The following is a 22,254-nucleotide window of genomic DNA, read 5'->3' on the forward strand; positions in this document are numbered from 1 at the left end:
AGTGGAAGCTTGAAAAGAGATGCCTCCTGGTGTTGCTGCTGCTACGTGTGGGTGTTGTACAAAGCCCACTTGCTGATAGTCCACAGTTTATATCACACTGAACTTGAGATTTGATTCTAATGGCAGCTGCCACCTTTACATCTCTGCTTCTGTAACATTTTTCTTAGCCTGAACTCCTCATACTGGTGTTGGGAGCAGTTCATAGACTTTCTTTCAGTCTGATGGCGTAGACAGGTGGGATATTTTGTAACAGGCAGTTCTGTGCCAGATATCAAAGTCAGAAATTTCAGAATTGGGAATATGAGGAAGGGGAGTGGGATATAGTCTGTCCCTGAATTTTGGATGGCTGTGTTAATACTGGTTGATTATCCTTCAGAGTGCAATTATTATTTGGACATAGAAGACACCTCCCTCTAAATTCCTTGTGACATAAGGTCTCTGACTAAAATTAGGTCACAGCTATTGAATTGTTCAGTTGTCCACCCACAAGGGAGCTACAGAGACCTCTTACAATTCCTTGCAATCAAGTAAGTAGCAGTTTCTCTCATTTATCCTCCAAGGAAGCAGTTCACCAAAAATAATATGTTGATTCCTTCACCCCTCCCTGTCACTAATCACTCCTCTCTCTTAGCTATGTACTGACTTGGCCCTCATCATCAGAGTATCCAAGTCATTAATTTTCAACTTACATCACTTCGGTGATGTAAAAAGTGTTGTCCTCATTTCACAGCTGGAATTGACACATCAAGTGAGTGATGTGCCTGAAGTTTCACAGCAATCATGGCCATAGAAACTACTGACTTATTCTTAGACTATTCTGTTTCTTGGAAAACTAACCTGTGTTCCTTCTCCTTGTTTCTGCTACCCCCTTTGCCTCCTCTTGTTGATTACTGGGCCGATAGTTCAGTTGTCTTGAGCATTCAAACCAGCCATTGACTAGCGGGGCCAAATGGATACACCTCTCCCTTGTGTGAGCACGAGCAGCATCGCTGCTGCCATGTAGGGAGTTAGGTCAGGGAACCAATTCAGGGTGAAGCTAATCTATCACAGAACAGTTTGAGCCCCTTATCAGGCTTGTGGCAGCGGCAGAACAGAGAAAAGACAGGACAGTGCCGTGCAATGGCTAATAGCTTGAATGGCTTGTGGGACTGTGTACTCTCTTTTCCCTGGTGGGAATGCAAACAGCATCAAAACCTTAACCAAAATAGTTTCTAGTTTCTCTTTTCAAGTGTAGATTGCAAACTTGGTATTTTCACCGTGTCTGTAGAGCCTCCCCAAAGCAAGGCGAAGGGGCAGCTGAGAAGTGCAGATGTGTTCTTGTGATGACTTTACTTGTGACCTATGTGGCAAGCTTTTCTTGTGTGGCTGTTAACATTAAAAGTGTTTGGCTCCATACAAACTTTTTCTGCTTGAAATTAAACTGTTTGTGAAAAGTTTTAAGTGCAACCAGAGAAAGGCGCTATTACCAGGATAAGTACCTTCACAAAGGGAGTAATTTAAGTGTTGCAGATTGCTACCACATCTTGCCTTGCAACACTCGGACCTGCATCAGCCCATGTAACCTTGAGTGGCTCCTTAGAAAACAAGACAAATAAAAATGGTGTGTGGGGTTTTTTAAGTCTTTGGAGTGTCATCTCGAGGAGATTCCTGCTGTGACTTTGATGTGAGAGTCACACATATAGGGAGAATGTCCTGCTTTGCTGATCGCTCCCCAAAAGTGGCATTCAGAGAGTTTCCAAGTTGCCCTTCTGAGATGTGCTTTTAGCTTTCAAAACAAACCATGTATTGAATCCTGCTGCTTCACTTGAAGAGTTGCAATGTAGGAGAACTGCCAGTGTGCAATGATGCCCTCATCCTGACTGTATCAGAAGTCTAGTAGGGACCTAGTAGTTAGGGGACTTCAGGAAGGGACGTTGCCATGCTAATGGCTTGCTTGTTGATGACTAAGGCAGGAGAGAGATGGCAAATATTTAGAATAAAAGAAGCTTTTTTTTTTCTTTCCACATTTAAGGAAATGCTACAGAAGAGAACAGACTTTTTAACAACTGTTGTTAATATTTTTTTGAAGAGCGATGGTATCTTTCCACCTGAACTGCCCCGTGATTCCCCTAAAACAGCTGAGACCTTGAAGAACTGTGTTGCTGTCAGTGAGGCTGTGACATAAGGTCTCTGGCTGGAGGGGAAAAAAAACCAAAACATTTCTGCTTTTCCATCTTCTGTGTGGCACACGAAGCTTCCCCAGGAGAGTGAGAGGCTCCTGTAGATGGACCTCAGTGCTATGAACTCCTGTAGAGAAAAAACTGCCCTGTATCAGATGCAGCCACAATCCTGTTGCCAGGCATTACAGAAGCAGCAAAAGAAGTGTGTGGGATTGTTGTACTCGTTCAGTTTGTTCAGGCTCAAACTGACACAAATCAGTTTGATTTTTTTCTTCCTGCGCTGAGTACAGATTGTAATGTAACAGCGCAGCCACTCTGTGTAGTAGGAACCTAACAATAACCAGATTTTAACATAGTTACTAATTCTTTTGAAGGAGGCAGTGTTAGCAATTATAAACTAGACTAGACATTGGTAAGAACTTACAAAATAATTACAGGCTTCCTGAAGTAATACAGTGTGAGTAATTACAGGTTTTAAAACGTTGTTATGAGCAGGAGTTTATACCGAAACTTCATCCTGCTCTTTGAAACCAGAATACATAACTCTCACCATGCCACAGCCAACGCTTGTCCTTCTCCACAGAAGAACTTAGCCTCGCTTTACTGTACAGCAAATGTTCTGTGGTACATTATTTAAATTAGCATATAATAGAAACCTAATTGCCCACTAGGGCCCACAGCTTTAGCTGGTGTAGATCAATGTGCTTCCACTGAAGTCAGTGTAGCAATGTTGATTTTCACCCCTGGAGGATCTGGCTCAGCAGCTTGTTTCTATTCCAAGCATTGTTAAAGGAGATAGTGCATTTAGAATATTAAACCATGGCATTGTCAGAGATAGCCTGCTCAGTTTATGTGCGAGTGAAGAGAAATAAAGAGGTAAAACTATTATTTTTATCTGAGGATTTCAATTTGCAATGTCAGTTATTCGCAGTGACTGATCTGGTGCAACGGGGAAATCTTAAACGTTGGGGTCATCTTGTTGTGGCTTTAATTTCCTACGTCTGTAGTTATCTAATCCTCTCAGTGTGAGTAAGCATGATTAGTATTTACTTCTGTTCTATGTTCCAGTGCCCTGAGCCAGGTCCTGTGCTAAGTCCTAAGTGACTCTCCTACTTCATTGACGTTAACTTACACTGTAGTAATTTAAGTAAAAACTGAGACTTTATGTTTGAAGCCCCTGAACGTATTTCTTCGATGTGGATTCTGCTCAGATGTCAAGGTTTGCAGCGTATTTGTTGGTATTTTTAAGTGGTTTTGGATTTTTTTTGTAGCAGTGTTTTCTGTCACAGGGATTTGGAACGAAACTGCCTGCTTGATTGGGACACAACCAGGAGCGCTGTTACAGCTGTACAACTGGTTTGTAAGTTGCTACAGTAAGAACAACAGCTGTCTCTCTCTCTGGAGAGTCAAGTACCAAAATGAATAATAGTTCTTCACTTTATCAAGTGGCTTTTACAATAATTTGAAATGCTTGGTGCAAGAAGCTTATTTTACTTATGAATGCTCCATTCAGGAACAGAGAAACTTCAGTTCTGAGCCGAGCCAACAATCCTTCTTTGTTGAAGTTGTTTCCTCCCGTTTTGCTGCCATTATTCACAGGCCTCAGGCTGCTCCCCCCCCCTTACCTCTGCTTCCATTTGTCCCCTGGTAGCTCTGGATAATCACAGCTATTCTTCTGAGAGTAGGAATGTGGGAGTTCTGGTCAAACATTTTGGTTCGTTATCACGGACAGTGTGGCAAAGGACTGCATATGAGTGGTTTGAAACAGTACAGTGTTAAAGCTCTCAACAGTTTGAGTTGCCTGGTGTTCTTGTCTCTCTTCTGGCACATGCAGAATACAAGCATGGACAGAAACAGCATCAGGAGTGATGAGTAAAGGCTGTTGTGAAAGGGTTTACTGATTATTAGCTTCATTCTCAGTAAAGTACTGCATGCTTTCATTCAGCTCTGCTTATGAGGTTGTTGGTTGTTTTTTTTGCCCTGACCAAGTATAGGTCAGCAAATGGTTTTTGTTATCTTTGCATAGGATGATTACAGTAATACAGGTGCTGTTTCTATTATTTTCTCCTAACCTTTATCAAGCCTCCTTTGTTTTAGGAAACACAGATCAAATCCTTTCACTACTTGCCTGCCTGCCATTGTCTCTTAGCCTTTAGGACCTTGTGTTGACCATATGAAGCAAGTTGATTCTTCTCTTGCAATCTCTCAAACACATTTAAGAACTGAGTCCGTCATTTTCTTCTGATAATTTCCTGTTCATACTTACATTCTGCACAGTGTGTGTATTCTGCCTGGCTCTCTGGGGCGTAGGATTGTCTCCTTCTTCATGGTACTTTCATACCTGTTTGAAAAAGATGTCAGCATTCTCTGTTTTTTGGGGCATCATTTTGAAATTTCAATTATTTTTTTTTAGTAAGTGTATAGATAAAGTATTAAGGCAACCATACGGATGTTGATGATAAGGCAGTGCTTCAGGTTCCTTTGTTTTCAGTACTATGTTTTTCAGCCTTGATGTGTTTTTATGGTGCTTTTCTTCCTGCTTAAAAACATGGGAACATTTAACCTATGTGGCCGTATTTGTGTAATATGAATCATCATCTCTTGAGGTAAGGATACTGTCTTGCATGTGTGAGAATAACAATGCAATGTAATTTTAGAATCTGAAGGCCAGCTGGCACAACACTGAAGATGGTAGCTTCCCCGAGCAGTTAATCGTGTTAGGTAACTCATGATGCAAACTGTCGTGCTCTCTAGAGTGTGTGAGCCTCTTACCTGGGTAAGTTAGAAGAAAAGCTGAATGAACTTTGAGAGCTGCAAAATATGCTGCAACTAAACGGCAGAAGATCAGCCGATAGTGCTGTGCTTGTATCACTTTACTCCCCAGTGAGGTCAGAGTAGTAAAGCTATTATGTGCGGGGCTTTTTGCTTTTTTGTTAGGAAGAAGCAGGATTGCTAAGATAATGGGTGAAGGCACTGGAGCATTCATGGCAATAATTTCTAAAAGTTGGAGATAAATAGGCAGGCAAAGTTGAAGACTTATCGGGGTGGGGATATTAGCATTTTGAATACTCTCTGCACAGATGCAGTTATCATTTAATTGACTTTACCTTAGGGAACACTAGAAAATCACTACACAGCCATAAAGGAAAAGCTTTTGCAGAGTCCATAAGGGCTCTGTTCTGCTGTACAAGCAACTGAAGCTGTTACGCTAATGGAGTCGCAACAGGGAAGGAGAAAGCCTGCCTCTGATCTGCTACTACAACAGCTCGGACATGACAACCTGTATCCTGTCCTTCCTTTACACCTATCCTCACGAGTAACTTCATTAGCTTGAATCACAGCTGTCACCTTGCTTCTCTTTTGATGCAAGGAGAGAAAGTTGCATCTTTGTGAGGGAATGGGGCCTGTTGCCTCCAGGGGCGATTTGCCCCCAGACCAGCCCAGTCCCCACAAGCTGCCATTTAAGCCCAAGGCCCAGCTCATCACCAACAGCATGTTGCAGAGGTCGGTCTTGAGGTCTGTCTGCCATACACAGCACTCCTGGCTGGCAGTCTGGGCTTGCTCTGCTGCTCTTTCCATGGCATTTTTAAGACAGAGGGGAATTCTGCATTCAGGGCTGCAGCAATTTGTGCTACAAATTGGATTGTAATTGCCTGCTCCCCCGAGAGGTGCATGTGATGTGCAGCGTGCCCATTTACCCGCTGCACACATGGCTGGTGACAGGGCTCCCAGCTGCCGTGCTGTCCTGCTTGGCAGGAAGCAGTGAGGGGAGGCAGGACTCGTGGATCACAGGGGAGGGCAGACATAGGCACCCTTCTCCTGTCACGTCCTGTGTGTCATCTGTGGAGCCAAAGGACCAATGTGGGAATGAGAAGATGACCAATTTGGGTTTTTCCCTAAACTTGGTTTTCAGTCTGATGTCTGGAACAAAGGGGGTTACTTTGAATTTTAAATGATTTTAGTAGGAAAAGAATTGATTGTGTAGTATTTAGTGAGGCTGCAGTTAGACCTTGCATTTGCCGTACTTTCAAAGAGCTGCCTGGAGCTGCAGAACAGTATTGTGCTTGTATGAATACAGAGTAAATTCTTAGCAGGTGCTTTACTAGATTGAGACGGGTGTTTGGTGTCTGAGCATTGCTGGTCTCTTACCTTGCTGATTTGCTGAAATTCTCCACTCATCAGGCCTGCACAGCAAACGACATTGAAACCCCCAGTTCAATGGGAACTTTTCATACAGAATAGTTGCTTGTTTTGTTTGTAGTCATTATTTTTAAATTTGCTATCTAAGCATGTTAGGGTTTTATTGGTATTATTCCTTCAGCAGCAACATCAGTTACTCCAGGCATTGTTTAAAGCTTATTTTTTTGCATTTCTTAGTGAGATTTGGCTTAAAGGAAAATCAGTAGAGGGAAAAGAATTAGTAAATCAAACCCTTCCTTTCCCTTTCGAACCTCTAGTTTTTCCACCCTCAAGTAAGTACGTGAAAGGAGTTTAACAACTTTAAATTGGATTTTGGAATGTCAGATGACTCTAATAGCCTTTATACACAAATAACAACAGAAGAGCTGATTATTATTTCTGGGCTCTGCGATGCACTTATGTAATCATTAATCTTGGCACTTCTTTATCTCCAGCAGATTAGGAGGCCACTGTCATTTTGAAGACTGCTATTAAGTAGACTTCGTTAGTGTTTAAATATGTGAAGCTTAACTGTAAGCTTCCTTAATGTATGTGATGGAGTTATCCTGTGCACAAAGCATTCTAATAGAGCTGTTGTATTAAGTTTTAGTCACATATTTGCTGCCACAGAGTCTGAACTGAGACATGTTTTAATGTAAAACAGCAGGTACGCAGCATCTGAGGGCACTTCAAATGCTTTTTAAGTTGAAAGCATTCAGCAAACAAACTTGCTGTATCTTCTACCTTTCAGTTAGTTTTGTCACAGACAGGCAGGAAATTAAATTCTATGGAATGAATAAGTAGAAGAGGGTTTTAATGAAGGCCATAACACCTAATTAATTGTGGCAATGGAAGATCTTACACTAGGCCTTTTCTTTCCACAAGCTTGTAATTTTCAAAAACATTTTTGTGGGCAAGTACCTTTTTTTTTTTTTCCTTCCATCATCCATGTCAGAAAATGAAGATGGTTTTCAAACACAGGATGGTTTATGCAGACTTGATAAGGAGATAAGAACCACAGAGCCAAGGCTAGGAAGATGCCATGAATGTACTTGTGGGGGACAGCACCATAGTGCAAGGTTTAAAGAACATATTGAAAACTAAACTTTCCCTAGCAAGAATGTTTTTGAGAGTGTTCTGTAGACTGGTTTTATTTTGGTGTAAACCTCAGCCTATCAAATTTCCATCTCCTCTGATATGATCCTTGACACTATCCCTCCTGGTCTAGCTTATGGGAGCAGTTCATAGCATTTCTTCCTGTGAAGGTGGAGAGAAGTGTGTGCCCAACAGCAAACAGCAGGACAGGCTGCCCTCCAGCAGCTTCCCTCAGTCGCTAAGGGATGGGCAGTGCTGGCCCTCCTTCATCAAAATGAGGGACCACCGAGAAACTTTCATGCAAGTCAATGAAGTACTGCTGAAAGTAGTTTCATTAATCTGAAGCGAACTCACAGAGGAGCTGTGAAAAGGCAAGACAGCACATACACACTAAAAGCAGGAGTGATGAACAGCATCCATAGTTTTGTTTTTGTTTTTAAAAAGTGTTGCCATGTCAGCTGGGATAACACTGAACAGACTTGAGAAGAAGTCCTTTTTGTGAGGTTTGAGGATTCTGGTTTGGGCTTCAGTAGGTGAGCTTCTAGTAGACAAGTACTGCAGAACTTGAAAGGACTTGCAGAATAAGTTCTCATTATTGACTGCTATCTGAAACCAGACAGGAGGTTTTGGAGGGAGTTAAAAATGAGCACATGCAGCTAGAAGGCTTTTTACTGTTCGGAGTTCTGAAGTCGGTTTTGGTTGTTATTGTTCGTCTCTCAGATGAATCATCAGAAAATGAAAATTTAAACCAGACATTTAGAGCACACCTTTGTGAGAAACTAATGATTCCACTTGGCATACAGCATCAAAGGAAGCCTTTTTAATGACATCAAATTTGTGTATAGCCAAAAAGAAAATACAAAATCTTAAAAATGCAAACGCAGTCTCTTCAGAATGATGGAGCTTTTCTAGTTTGGGTGAAATGTTTTTTTCCTGCTACTTTTTCTTCTAGAAGTACATTCAGCTTTTGAGTGTTTTTTTTTCATCAAAGTACATCTCCTTTGCAAGGAAGTGGCTTCTTTACCAGCCACATTTGTTTGGTTTTAACTTAATGATACAAAATGCTATTTCTCAATACGCATACAGTGATACATCCTGCAATTTATGCAGAGGCCAAACCCTTAATAAAATTTTTGCAGCCTGGCAAAATGGCAGGACAGTTGTGAATCATGACAACTCTTTGTTTAAAGGGATACTTACTTTATTGGGAATATCTTGCTCTACCTTCTGCATGCTTTCCATATTCCATTTTCCAAACTGACTATTGCTCTCTCTGGGTCAATAACTGTTGAACTGTAGTATGGCTTGGTTGAATAGTAAGTGTAACAGGAATCTCAGGCACTGGGATGGAGAACAGGTAGGGCTGATGCTGACCAGTGACAACCTGCCTGGGACCTCGTAGCAGCATTCAGGAATTACTGACTGATCTGAGAGCTGTGTGCATATGTGTTAAGAATGAAAATGCAGCATGGCCTGCAGTCAGATTGAGCCTCATTGACCTAATGTTTCTTTAACATTTCAGGAGCCTGTCATCGTGTTAATTGAAATTGTTAGTAATTTTGACACTGTGTTGCAAGTGAAGTGAAATGCCACCCCTTTCCTCCCCCCCCTTACCATTGTTCTGAAAAGCTAGTAAAAGATCTTTCCTTAGTAAATGTTAGTGCAATTTAGCTAGCAACTAATTAAATCTCATAATTTGTCAGGCATTATAACTATATGCCTTTCAATAGGGACTGAAATGACTGCATTCAAAGTATTGATAATTTCAGACTGTTTTGGAACCCAGGAAAAATAATGCAGGGAAAGGCCATTGTGCTGGCACACTGCTGTGTTCAGCTGACTTGCCTAAAATTAGCAGGCAGTTGGTAATTTCTTCTTTGTTTCTGTACAGCACAACAAATATTAAGATGCTACCATAGGTGAGAATCCTATAAAAAACACATACAGCGTGGACTGACATAAACATTTGCTTGCTGCTTACTGAATAAACGCAGCAGCAAATCAGAACAGAAAAAGCAGCCAGTGCTGCCAGTTATTCTGGTAATAGCTCACACCTATGTTGCTGCTAAATTGTGTGTATTTTGTGTAATTTTGTCAAGAGGAGCCTTTTCTTGCTGTTCGATTCAAACTGTAAGCTTTGTTTTCAGAAGTTTTTTAAAAAATAAGAATATTCAGACAACTGTCAGTACTATTCCTGTAGTGTTGTGGCAGCGTTTACCTAAGCAGTGCAAAACATTGCAGGTATTTGAAGAACAGTGTTTGTTTGGAGGGCTAGTTTCTTGGTTAGTTTCTTTGACTTAGCTTCTTTGACTGGTTTCTTGGATCTTAAGACCAGGATGCAATCCTTGGCAGTGCACACCAGGCCCCTAAGATAGCTGTATGGAGATAAAGAACGATTATCCTGATTACGTAGATAGAGAAAATGAGACAAGCACTGGTGTCCCCATTCACACAGCAAATCAGCACTAGTGTGAAGATTATAGTATCTATTTCTTGACAAGCAGTCCAGGGCACTGAATAAAATGTATTACATTTCATTAAAGAGAATCACATGATTGCAGTGTCAGTGTGTTTTCTTCTGCTGCGAAAACCTGCTGTACTGCATTGCTTTATTTAACAAGGAGTATATTTAGCCTAGTCTTTAAATTAATCGTGCTCCAAGCCGTCGTCATTGTAGCCAGCACATCTAGTGTTAATTTTCAGCCAAAGGACAGGGGAATAAAGTAGTTGTTTACTCACAAGCGACTGAGCACCAAGAAAGAAAGTGAAAAGGCAAAATATTGAGGGAAATAATGGTGTTTTATTGAATGTGGAAATCATTTCTGACCACACTGAAATAATCAAACCAGTCTTAAAATGCTTTGGTTTGAAATGCATAGAATGTTGCACAGAAACTCTATTCTGTTCTTTCTCCATTCTTGTTCTTTCCCATTAATTTTGGATACTAAGTCTTGTTACTTGTGTAGTCTTGTTACTTGTGTGAGGTCTAAAGATTGACTCTTGTAAAAAGGCACAAGTTGTATTCAGAGTTGGTGCTTAGGTTTTTCTTAGTTTTATCTTATCATCGAAAGTTTATATCATTATTATATAATTTGCTGCTGTGTTCAACTCCTGGTTGTATTTCAGCATGATTCTTTCGTAAGCTCATGAAAGTAGTAACAAAAATGGAGCTTTCAGAACCTGTTTGATTTCACAAACTAAGCTTTTAGTTGTATATCCCGTGAAGTAACGAGAGGCTTTCCAAAAAACTGGTGTTCCATGTTCCTGGACAACACAACATGTCCAGATGGGGCAGTCCTGATGTTTTTAAGCCACAGTGGGTCATTCACTGCTTTGCCATTATATCCTGCTCTGTGGTGTGGTTTCATGTTGTGCTCATAGTCCCAAGCTAGAATTATCTCTACCTGTCATTTCTTCAACAAGGGAAATCAAATGATCTAGTTTTCAAATCATGTCTGCAAATCAGATTGCTAGTCTTTTTTCATCAAAAACAGAAGGAGAAAAATAGATCTTTCAGTTGCTTGGTGATAGAAATGTTGAGCTAACAAGTTGCATTTTGGGGTCAAAAAAGGATGGCAGTATTTCTGGATGGATAAAGTCAAGACTGTGGAGAGAGAGAAGATTATAACACAGTACAGGAAGAAAATAAAAAACATTTTAAGTTGCACACACGAATGAGAGGGAGCAGGCATTCTCTCTCTGATTTCCTCTAAGAAGTTTTTAGCATGTTTGTCCTCCTGCATAGTTGCAGGAGTCTTAAATTTTGTGTTGGGAACTTCCTTTTGTTTTAATTGTTCGTTATGGAGGTTAAGAATATTTTGATGGTCTATTAAAGTTTTTCTCAAGAGTTTTTCTTTTTAATATAACATTAATAATGCAGAGATCTCACCACAACAACTTCACAGGAATAGCTGTGCTTATTAGAGATTCTGAACTATTTTCCATAGAACCTCCTGTCATTATGTGTTCAGGTGTCTTTGCTGAAGCCCATGCTTAATGTAATAGCAAGCTGAGGTTCTTCCATTTAAAATGTTCAAGTAAAATTTCCAAGTTTGAAGTAGAACAATAAGCAAAAGTGTAAATGGTCCTAGCATAAGAACATGAGCTCTTACTGCACTGTTCTCTTTGACGTGTCCAGATCAGTAACAAAGGTTGAAAGAATTTAGATTTATTCCTAAAAGTTAGTCTTACAAGCCCCAAGGGACTCATGTTGTTGTTCCATGCTATTTATCATGCATCTCATTTAATACTTTCTGAAGCAGAATGTTTTTAGCATTATGGAGTGCTGCGCTCTGTCAATTGGCCTACTAAGTAAGGATCCAGCTGTGTTCAGGCCCAAAGATCTAGCCTTGGCATTGCAGCATTTCTGCCTTGTGTGTTTGAGGTGTTGCTCATACTTTACTTTTAATTAGTACTTTGGCCATGTTCGTTTCTGCTCCACCCATCACACCCACGGACTTCAAAGGATTCATACCAGTATAACCCCTCTGTTTATTTCGTTTTATTATTAGCGTGATTTCCTAAGGAAACGAGCCTTTGAGAGGTTGTTGTGTTTGTCTAGTTTTCTGCCCAGCACCCCGGTCTTCCTCATTTCCAAAACAATTTTGAACCTCTGGTAAGCTGGAGAGAATTGGCAATCCCTAAGAGGTGCTCCTGCAAGTTGTGTGACAACTGAAGAAAGATAGCCTAGTAATGCTCCCCTGAGAGAAGCTGTACAGCTGAGAAAGCTGCTGTGATTTTAACCTTACTAGACACTAGAAAATCCAACCATGAGACACAGATTGCTATGATAGCAGGTTTTTTAATTTCTGCACAGGAATGACTTATTACTAGCTACACCACCACAATATCCAGCAGTCCTGCTCATGGCCAGAATGCCATTACATGGAGGATTACACATAGAATAAACAGACCTTTCATGCAAGGAACAGACAGAAAAAAAAAAAAAAAAAAGAAATAGAGCTTGTCTCCATCAGCTACTGATCAAAACAGTGTTCTAAAAGTGCCTCAGACATCTACCAACCAGATGTCAGCCTTAGAAGTACACAGGCTTTAAATATTTTAATATATATGAGTGGACAGATGGTCACTTAGCATAACGTATTAATGGAATGGGCAGAGCTGTGCTGCCACTAGCTTTTAGTTTAGTGGAACTGCAGTGTTTGTAAGCTGCAGGTGTTCAGAGGCAAGTAATTTGCAGCCAGCTCAAATTACTTAGGGTACATGACAGAGCAAATTATTTAGGTAATGAAGCTGAAAATGCAGGAAGATTAGAATATTATATAGTAAAATCATTCCTTGTTAATTCAGTTTGTGATCAGATATTATGTTGCTTTAAATACCACATTACATGCAGTACCCTTGTTTGAGTCAATGAATATGTATGAATGTGTCAGTGAATATGTATGCCTCCTAATTTAATCAATATACTTACAAACAGCACTAGCAATGTCGTCTGGCACAGACTGCATCTCTTTAGAAGCAAGTTAGCCCAATTTGTGTATGTATCATATTTTGTTCAAAGCCCTTCTGAATTAGCTGCAAAGTTCTGCATGCCCTCTGAAGCGAGAGATGTGTAAGCCACATTCAGGAAAGGCAATTTAAATTTTCTTGAAGCAAAAGAAGGGATAACTACTGAAGCAGTACCTCAAGACTCAGGAGATCCCAACTCCTGTCCTGACTGCACACCACATCTAGCCTTGAGCAGAGTGTTCAGTTCAGCCAGCAATTCCAATCATGGGGCTTTCACCATCTGAGAGGGATGCTCAGTGCCCAAACATGTAGCTTTTAAGAATTCAAGTCCAGTCTGACAGACTAACTAAGAAGAAGCTTCAGTCTTAACTGAGTGATAAAAGAGGGTATACACCTGGAATTTCTTCATACTGTATCTGGAGAGCTGAAAGGGGGGGTGCTCCTACCTGAATAGTGTCAGTGCACCGAGGTGATTGGCCCTGTAGGTACTGCAGATGGGAAAAGGAGCACCGCCTACATCAATTTTCCTTCCAGATAATGCTGTTTTTAACTCAGAAAACAGAAGCAGAATTAGAAAGAGGCAGTAGAATGCACCTAACTTTCACATTCTAAAAGTTAGGCTTGTAATTTAGTTATCAGTAAATTACTTCTGGTGATTGAAGAGGAGGCATCTCCACTTAGGGGTTCATTTCGCTTCTCCTGTGTGAGATGAATCATGCCCCTTCTCTCGCTTTCTCTATCTTGCTTCCTCCCATTCTTTTTCCTTCTCCTTTCCTCATGACTCTAGCAGCAGCCAACACAATGACGTGAGCTAATTACCTGACCTTCTAGATAGCTCAGGTCAGCTAGGTGAATCTCACCTGACATGAAAGAATGGGACCAATTTTTGCTTGCACTGAAAAGTCTTTCCCAAGAAATCAAACCTGAGGTTTCATACTTGTTCCAAAGTGGAAAATATAACATGATCTGTGTGAACTTACAGTTTTAAAATAACACTGGGAAAACATGAGGAGGAATTTTATATATATATATTTATATATATATATATATATATATAAATTCCTAGACAGATATTTCACCAGAAGCAAACATACCGTTCAGACACCTTAATTAGGCGTCTGAAAAGTGTTTTCCTCCGAGTGAACTGATAATATGTTTTCCTGTGTTGAGGCTCTGTGTGTTTCTACTTAAATGTCAGAACTGGGGAGAAGGATGCTCCTTGCTTTACCTGGCTGTACAGTGCCCTGTCCTGACTGAAGTCTGCCCAAGTAGTCAGAAAGGAAGGAACTGTTACGATGAACTCATACAGAACATTCCCTTATCAATGCAGAATTTGTTTTCCTGCTATTGCTCAAACCAGAGAAACAACAAAGCAGCATTTCATGATGTGATAGTAAAAAGGGAGAGGCAGTCTGGAGGGGTTGGTTGGGGATAGATTGAAAATGGCAGGCAAGCCCAGGGAAGGGAAAGAAGTGAAGCCTGGAGTAGGAAGGAATAAGGGAAATTCTTCTGTTACAGACGTCAACAAAAGATGTTGTTTAGTTCTCCCTCTGGTTGTCTGGTAGGCATGGTCACTAGGAATTAGGTGGAGATAATCATGTAATTTAAGCATACCAGAGCTACTTAAGAAAATTGCCAGGTAAAGACACAATAGATGAAGGAAGAAGAATAGTTCAGTGGACAAAACATTTTTTCCCTTGCAGTGCTTGGGCTCACGTTACTGTTTTGTCCGATAATGACCAGACCAAAGAGTCTGCATTCAGTTTTCCTGTTGTAAAATGCAGGCTTACATACTACAGCAGAAGGGGGGTATATTTCTCGGAGGCTGCGGGACATGTCCATGATATTAAAATCACATACATAGAGAGGTCTCAATGGATGTAGATTCCTTTCACTGTAAGACTAGTTTGCCTGGTGTTTGACATGAGTTCATAGCAATTACTACCTCTGATACTCAACTGCCTTTGGCCCTTACTGGCTACTTGTTTCCCTCATAAGCTATTTCTCTAGCAATTTATTCAGTGCTTGAGGTTGGTCTTTGTGCTTAAGTTTGTATTTGTTGCTCTTGTTTGGTCTTTTCTTCCTATTCATTACTGCCTTTGGCAGAGGACATCACTGGGAGTATTGTGAAGCACTGTTATTTCAGGGTGTGAAAGATTCTCAGGCCTTTAATCTAGAAATACAAATGACATCTGTCACCTGGGTATCTTAGCGGTTTCTAAGCAACCACAAGAGTTTATTTTTTTCTGCATTTGATATTTAAGAAATAATTTGGTCATGCATGAACCAGGAACAGCCTGAGCACCACCTCTGGAGACAGAAACTGTAAACTGTAATTTAGGCTAATTCTAGTCTAAAACATGAATTACAGTGTTTTATACAATCTTGGAAAACATACTGTATAAATATATGTAAGCACAGAACAGGTACAATTAATTTGAACTCGGCAGGAAGCTCTAAGTAACTCAGGGAATGTGAGAAACCAAGTTGGAACATATTCTTGACATGTAAAAATATTTCCCACCTGCCTTGTTTGCATAAGAACAAGGTTTTAGCAAGTACATATTTGCATGTCAAAGTTATAAGTGGGGAAAATATTTTCACCCTTATAAGAAAAATGCATAATCTTGGCAGAGGCAATTTGCATTTAGTAAGTTTAAAGTATCTAAGTCCTTTCATGCTATATGGAAAGTGTATGAACTTGTGACAGAGATTCCATTTCAATGAGCTGATTTGCAAAGGCAGCCACGTAGAGCAGTAATTGATCTGATGTCTTTCCATGCATTAATTTGTAATACAATTGGTTGTGGCAGTCCCAAGTAATTTATGCTTCTGAATTTCATCCCACTGTTCTGTACCTCGAAGTGAAACATTAAGTTGTAGTTGTAAATGCTGTGTGCTCTTGAAAGCGAGTACCTTGAAGGTGCAGTAAGCTCTAGGAAATTTGGAACTCTAAAATGATTCTGGATTTTGTGTTGCTGCTCATATGGCCGGTGGTCAGCACATACTGACAGAGATGGAAACTGTGAATCTGTGTAGATTCTCTTCCAACAATAACACACCCTGGCAAATGCATTTGGGACTAATTATTGCACCTTTTAGACTATTAGTGAGCTAGCTTTAGGCCATGACTTTGAAGGCATGTTACATTCCTTCAGAAATACTCTGCAAATCTCCTGTTGCTTAAGAGACGGAGATTGCATAGACAGGCTTCATGGGTGATTTAGCTAATATGCTGGAGACTGTAGATAAACAAGATCCAATTATATCATACCTCCTCATAATAAGGCAGTAATTATGTATATAAAAGCGAATTGTGAACAAATATATTACCATGTAGCTGTCCAGGTGAGCTTTATCACTACTGTGCTGTCAGTGGAGTTGGAGAAGGCCAGTGATTTCCTGTAGCAGAGTAGAAAAACAGAGATTGAATAAGCATAACTGGGAATCAACAGATCTATTCCAGAGCCTACCCATGGGATTTCTCTTTGAATCTGAACTTTACATTGCACAAATTTTGAACTTCAGTGAATTTCAGTCTGTTACTCAATTTGGTAATGTGATGTTAAGTGTTAAGTGAGGGAAGAGGAGTTATACTCCCCTTTCTGCTCATAAGACCTGTTTGTAAACGTATGATGCACTACTAATAATTAATGCATGGAACAAATTAATAAAATAACTTACACTTTTTTTTTCACCCTCTTATTATTTCACTTCCTGCTTCATGTTATTTAATGTGTTAGCTGAGAGCAAGGTGAAATGAAAACACTTTTTGGAGGACTGCAAGGCAGAAGTATTTGTTTACTTAAGTATCCTAAACAGACATTTTAATCTCAGCCTTTTGTTTTGTCGCTGCAAGGAGGGTGTGGGATTCAATGTCAAGAATGCAAAAATCTTTATGACGGAAGCAGATGTGAGTGGAGTGGGGTCTTGTACTGCAAAAATATTTTGAAAGCTGCTGATATGAAAATACCAGGCAAACAACACCGTAGTCCCTTGGCTGTTGGGTACTGCTTTCCTCAGCAGAGCATTTCAGATGCTATTAGGTTCTTAGGAACAAATGGGTTTCTTCTACTTAGGTGATCTGTTCACTGCATTTGATGCAGTCTGGAGAATATTCTGAAGTAGTGTTTTAGCACAGTCAGTGCTGTGCAGTCTTCTGATTTGGCCTGACCTGGAGCTATGGTGTTGTGCTGCAGTGAAGTGAAGCACAGAGAAGTACTAGGAGATTATTCTTGTTATAATAAGATGATTCTTGTTAACAACAAGCAGTTGGTTAGGGATTTAATGGCATGTAAAATACAGTGTTTCAAAGAGTGGACATGACTTTTTGAATGCCTTGTTGAGAGTACAGCAAGGCTAAGCTAATGCATTATCTTAGATGTGATTTTATGTGTTGTCACAGTCTGGATAACCATAAACTGGATGAAATAAAGGCTCTCTGAGGCAATCAAGCATCTTGAGAATGGATTTCAGTTCCTCGCAGGAGATTAACTGCACTTCTGATGTTTAATAAATCACACAGCTAGAAACATAGCTAGAGTTGTGTTTGTATTCCTTTTCAGTGTAATCTGGTTCAGGAAAATTAATATAGCCCAACCCAACACAGTTGCAAGACAGGAAGTGCATTCTTAGGATTCTGTTATCTACGTGGTATGTACGCTCTGTATGCTTGTGAGAGCACATGCAAGCATAGGTAAAATGTTGACTGTTGGTCTTCGGTATTATAAACTAATGCCTTGGTATGATGCTATATAAAAGATACTTGGCTTGCAAAATGACTTCAGTGATGTGCTGAACAAGCAGCTGAAGAGATATTCCTGAGGAGTTGTGATTTAGACATACATACAAAGAGTTTTATCACACAGTAAACCGAATTACATATGCTGTATTACGTAGCATATCACATATGCTACATATATATATGAAATCTGGAAAAAATAAAAATCAGAGCTTTCCTATCATGTCTTTCTATGGCGTTTTCAAGACAAAGTCATTTCATTTGTTTCCTGTGTTTTGAATAGAGTACTGCTGTGTTTTTGCCCCCATTTGCTCTGTGGGAGCTAATATACAAATGCATACTGATTATTCAGTGTAGCTATTTGAATTTTGGAATTCTTGTGTAAAATACAGTTACTATTTACCGTGGTGCTTCTCTTTTGTGTTGGCCAGTCATGTGAGCTGGATGGCATGATCAAGTCTTCTCTGGTAAAGAAGTTACTTTCATTTTCAGGAAGGACAAACTTGAAAGTGACCTGCTACAGCCAGAGTTAAGACTGGAAGAAACCACTCGTGTCTTCCCAGCTCTTTGGCCAAAATGTGAACTCTCCGACTCTTTTTGGCTTTGAAATGCTGATTCCAGCCTTCTTGTGGGTTCTTAAACACCTTCTCAAATGACCCATTTTAATAACCCAAAAGCTATTATATAATGAGCAGCCATAATTTAGTCCAAAGCTCTAGGGGACCCTTGGAGTTCAGCAATGAATAGTTAATGCAGTATAATGTTTAGCAGGTTATTAGTTTTCACTGTACAAATGCTGATCAGGGAATGCTTTTATAAGGTGTTTAAAAGAAAATGTAATTAACTGGTTGTGTGCTTCTGTTGCAGCTCAAATTGAAATTATTCCATGCAAGATCTGTGGAGACAAATCATCAGGAATCCATTATGGTGTCATTACATGTGAAGGCTGCAAGGTAAGGATCTAAAAAAATAAGTTTTGAAAGAGTGCTTGGCCTTTGAATAGTGATTATTTTCCTTCCTTTTTTAAAGAGCAACTATTACTTGGAAATTGAATCAGTAGATTTCATTTCAAAGAATATGAAATCAATTGGTGAGTCTGAAGTACTGTTTTCATTTGGGTTATTAAGAGGCATTTTTGTGACACACCTTCTCCCCAGAGACAGGCTTAAAAAATCATGCAGTTTTGCTGCATGTGCTCTAAACTGTCTCTCTATGAAGAAGCAGTAAAAGCTTAAGTAGCATAAAAAGATGAACCAGTTCTAGCATATCTCAAATAATCTGTTCTGCAGATGCCCTTGAGAGGGAGTTGTGGTTTTCTTGATTCTCCCTCTCCATTTTTTGCTTTGTAAATTGCTGCGTATCTGTGTTGAAATAGCTATGGTGAGAGCTCTCTGACTTCTTGGTTTTCTTCTGCAGCCTGCTACAGTTAAAAATCTATTCTGTTTTGCATGGAAGATGCTGTTGTGCAAATTCCACTTGCTACAGGTGTTAAACATGTATGTTCAAAGCACTGTGAGCAGTGCTTATTTCTTGCAGCGTAGCTCACTGTTATGTTAAGGTTTAAGATTATTTTTTTTTCTGGATTTGTACCTTTAGAAGCTGTAGTGAAAAAGGATTACATTATGAGCACGTATGTTTTGCTTGGTATGGTTTGTCCCTCACAACCAAGAACTGTATCAGACAGTGCTTGCATTAGTCCAGAGTGCTGTGAAGCCAATCATTGCTTTCTGTTACTAGTACAGAGTTACAGCACTAGCTTGGGAATGACAGTTTGTACAGCTGTGCTGTAGCTTGCTGCTTTCTTAATGCAAGTATGTGTAGGAGTCCCATGCTGATAGGTTTTCTACTAATAATCTACATTTCAGAAATTATATTTATGTTAGGTTTTAGTGTGCTCTCCTGACATGCTTGATATTATCTTTAATCTATGTAGCAATTTCTCTTTTCTTTTTTATGGAAGATTTTAATGTTTTTGTTCTCACATTCTCTCAGTCTCATGGAAGTATTGGTAAAAAGGAAGAAAAACTCCCCAGAGTGTTAAAATGATGCAGGACTGCACATCATGCCTTTTTGACAGCTGTTGCTATGGAAAAATTTAGGAAATCCACTAAAAGTGCATTTGATAATAAAGTTTCTTGCAGTTAGTTCAACATCATTTATCACACATCAACTTTGCAAAGCGGCAGACATTTACAGGGGCAGTTGAGCTGTATGAATAGAAGACTATGACGTTACGTTCAGTGTTCAAGACCCTTTAATCTTTAAATGGTCTGGACCAGTATACCTGAAAGACTGCCTCAAGATCCCTGATGAGCATCACTGTCAACAGACTGAGGTTAGCATAATGCTAACGCTCGTCTGTACAGAAAACAGGGCTTTCTCAACATGGCTTGCTGCAGAACAGGAACAGTCTGCTGAAGGGAAGGAAAGTTGCCAACTATATTACCTTTTGCTTCATCTTAATGCATGTCTTTGGCATTGCCTTCTCTTAAGCCCTGTATGTGAGAAAAGCCCCCAACAAAAGCAGCAGGATGACCACAAACAGCAGCAGCACAAACCATATTCACAGTGACATTAGTTAGTGTGTAAATGGTAAGAGCTTAGCACTGCAGCTGTGAGAGAAATATCTATTTCTCCATCTGAGTGACTGGTTTCCCAGGAATAATGCAAACATGAGTTATTAGAAGAAGAGTCTTTTTTGTGCCTCCCAACAGCCAGAATAAGGGATGCTAGCTGGTAGTGAGAAATGCATATGGAATTCCTTACATATTAGAACAAACAGTATTCCTTCAAACTCCATATAAATTGAGCTCTCTGGAGGTCTGTGCAGCCCGCCGTTTGCTCCAGAATGATCAGCTGGTGTGAAGGGGCAGAAGGGGGGACGAACAAGCAAGTCTGCTCAGCTGAAATGAAGCACACTGGAACCTATTCGAACTTTGAAAGCGGTGTATGCGTGAATAAAAAAGCCAGAATGAAGTTAGGCATTTTCTCCTTCTCTTGCAGTAGCAGAATAGCCATACAATTTCAAGCAGCATTTCAAAGCCAATGGATATAAACTTATTTATTTCCCTTCTAGAAGGCAAATAAATCTGAAGCTCACTATTCTTTACTGCCAGATCCTGGAAGTAGGGAAAGATAAGGGAGCTCTAGTAGGGACAAGTGACAGGAAGAGTTTACAAGATAGTGGTCAGAAGCATTTAAAATACCCTAGTGTAGCAGATGGATTTTGTTTGTGCTAAGCAATTCCACAGTAATGTCAACAAAGTCTCACCCAGCAGAACTATTTTGGCTGGTGAAAAAGTTGGCATAACGTGGCTTCTGCCAAATGAGCCAGGTGTTTATTGGTCTGGAGTTTTTTTTGTTTTTGTTGTTGGTTTTTTGTGTTGTTTTTTTCCCCCTGAAATGCATTTCCCAGGTTTTCTGTGGCTATGATTGCTGCAGGTTTGAGCATGCTTACAATTGCTTTTCATGTTATGTTAAACCTTCTTTCATAAAAACTACTTTGTTATGAAGAGCTAGTTCCCAGCCCTACACTGATTGCTGGAGTCAACTTCTTCCTCCGTGGATAGACCCAGAGAAGTCAGTGAGGTTCTGCACAGATGTACAAACCTATCTGCGTGCATCAGATTGCAGGATCAGGGCCTTAATCATCACAAGGGAACAGCTGTGCTGCTGCCCTCTCAAGCCAGGCCTGTCAGGGATGACCTACAGGCAGCAAAGCAGCAGCAAGGTGGGATTTTTTCAGCTCCCTTACTGTTTTTCATTCCCTTTCAGTGTGAATGTTAATGTTTGTTAATAGCAAATTTAACTTAAATACTATTGTTTAAATACTAATAACTATCAGCAACATAATTCATTTAAAATATAAAGCTTTAGTTGTAAAGATGTACTTTGCAAACTTAATCTGTGTCATGTATGGAATCACAGAACAGCTCAGGTTAAAGTGATTTCTGCTGATCCCATTTATTGTCCTGCAATATTTTAGCCCTTCCATTTTATATAACAAAGTTTTCAAACCAGTTTTTCTTGCTATGTTTCATTTCATACACAAGAGTTGAAGACATTTATTGAAGTTAATTAGTGTTTTTTGGAAGTTTTAATTTCCTAGCTTGCTATGAGATTACTGGCTGTTTCTATGATGTTATTGACTATGTTTTACACAAAAGTCACTGAGTACTCCCAACCAATCAGTCTATTTGTCTGATTTGAATCTGCATAAAAAATAATAATAATAATATTGCCACCCCTTTTTCTCCCCTAACTGAAAAATGAAGTTGGTAGCCAAGCTCTGTTTTATACTAGAGCTAGGAGAGCTCCTGTGGAGAGCTTATGCTAAATAAAGAAAATTTTGAAAGACTTTCCTATCTGACCATTGCTGATATCCAATATATGTCACACAACAGAGATGAAGAGGAGTCGTTTAATACCTAACTTAGAAACACAGGTGAAGAATGCCTCCCTGTTGCATAACTCAGAAATAACAGTTTATTCCCATATTTAATATTGAAAGTAGAAGTACTGTAGTAGCACTACTGAAAAAACTAAAATCTGTATGGAGCACTTGTTCAGCTGTTGGAGGAACTCATTTGCTCTGTGTTAGGCACTATG

The 22,254-nt window shown here is 39.8% G+C and overlaps 1 protein-coding gene and 1 long non-coding RNA gene across 3 annotated transcripts in view; one reads left to right on the forward strand and one right to left on the reverse strand.

Annotated features, from left to right (window-relative positions):
* The window catches only part of RORA (RAR related orphan receptor A), a 71,039-nt gene that overhangs the window by 22,863 nt on the left and 25,922 nt on the right, over positions 1–22,254 (forward strand). For both annotated transcript variants that reach the window (XM_042875800.1, XM_042875801.1), the window contains exon 2: positions 18,514–18,599. In XM_042875800.1, the coding sequence (XP_042731734.1) occupies positions 18,514–18,599 (86 nt within the window). The remainder of the gene's footprint in view (positions 1–18,513; positions 18,600–22,254) is intronic.
* LOC122182480 overlaps positions 1,982–22,254 on the reverse strand; it is a 48,978-nt gene continuing 28,705 nt past the window's right edge. The window contains exons 4-6 of the long non-coding RNA XR_006179817.1: positions 16,239–16,307; positions 4,426–4,500; positions 1,982–2,286 (exon numbers count right to left, since the gene is read on the reverse strand). This is a non-coding gene — a long non-coding RNA (uncharacterized LOC122182480). The remainder of the gene's footprint in view (positions 2,287–4,425; positions 4,501–16,238; positions 16,308–22,254) is intronic.

Source organism: Lagopus leucura, unplaced genomic scaffold (genome assembly GCF_019238085.1).
Source record: "Lagopus leucura isolate 7727_CA_CO unplaced genomic scaffold, USGS_WTPT01 Super-Scaffold_100015, whole genome shotgun sequence".
Taxonomy (NCBI): domain Eukaryota; kingdom Metazoa; phylum Chordata; class Aves; order Galliformes; family Phasianidae; genus Lagopus; species Lagopus leucura.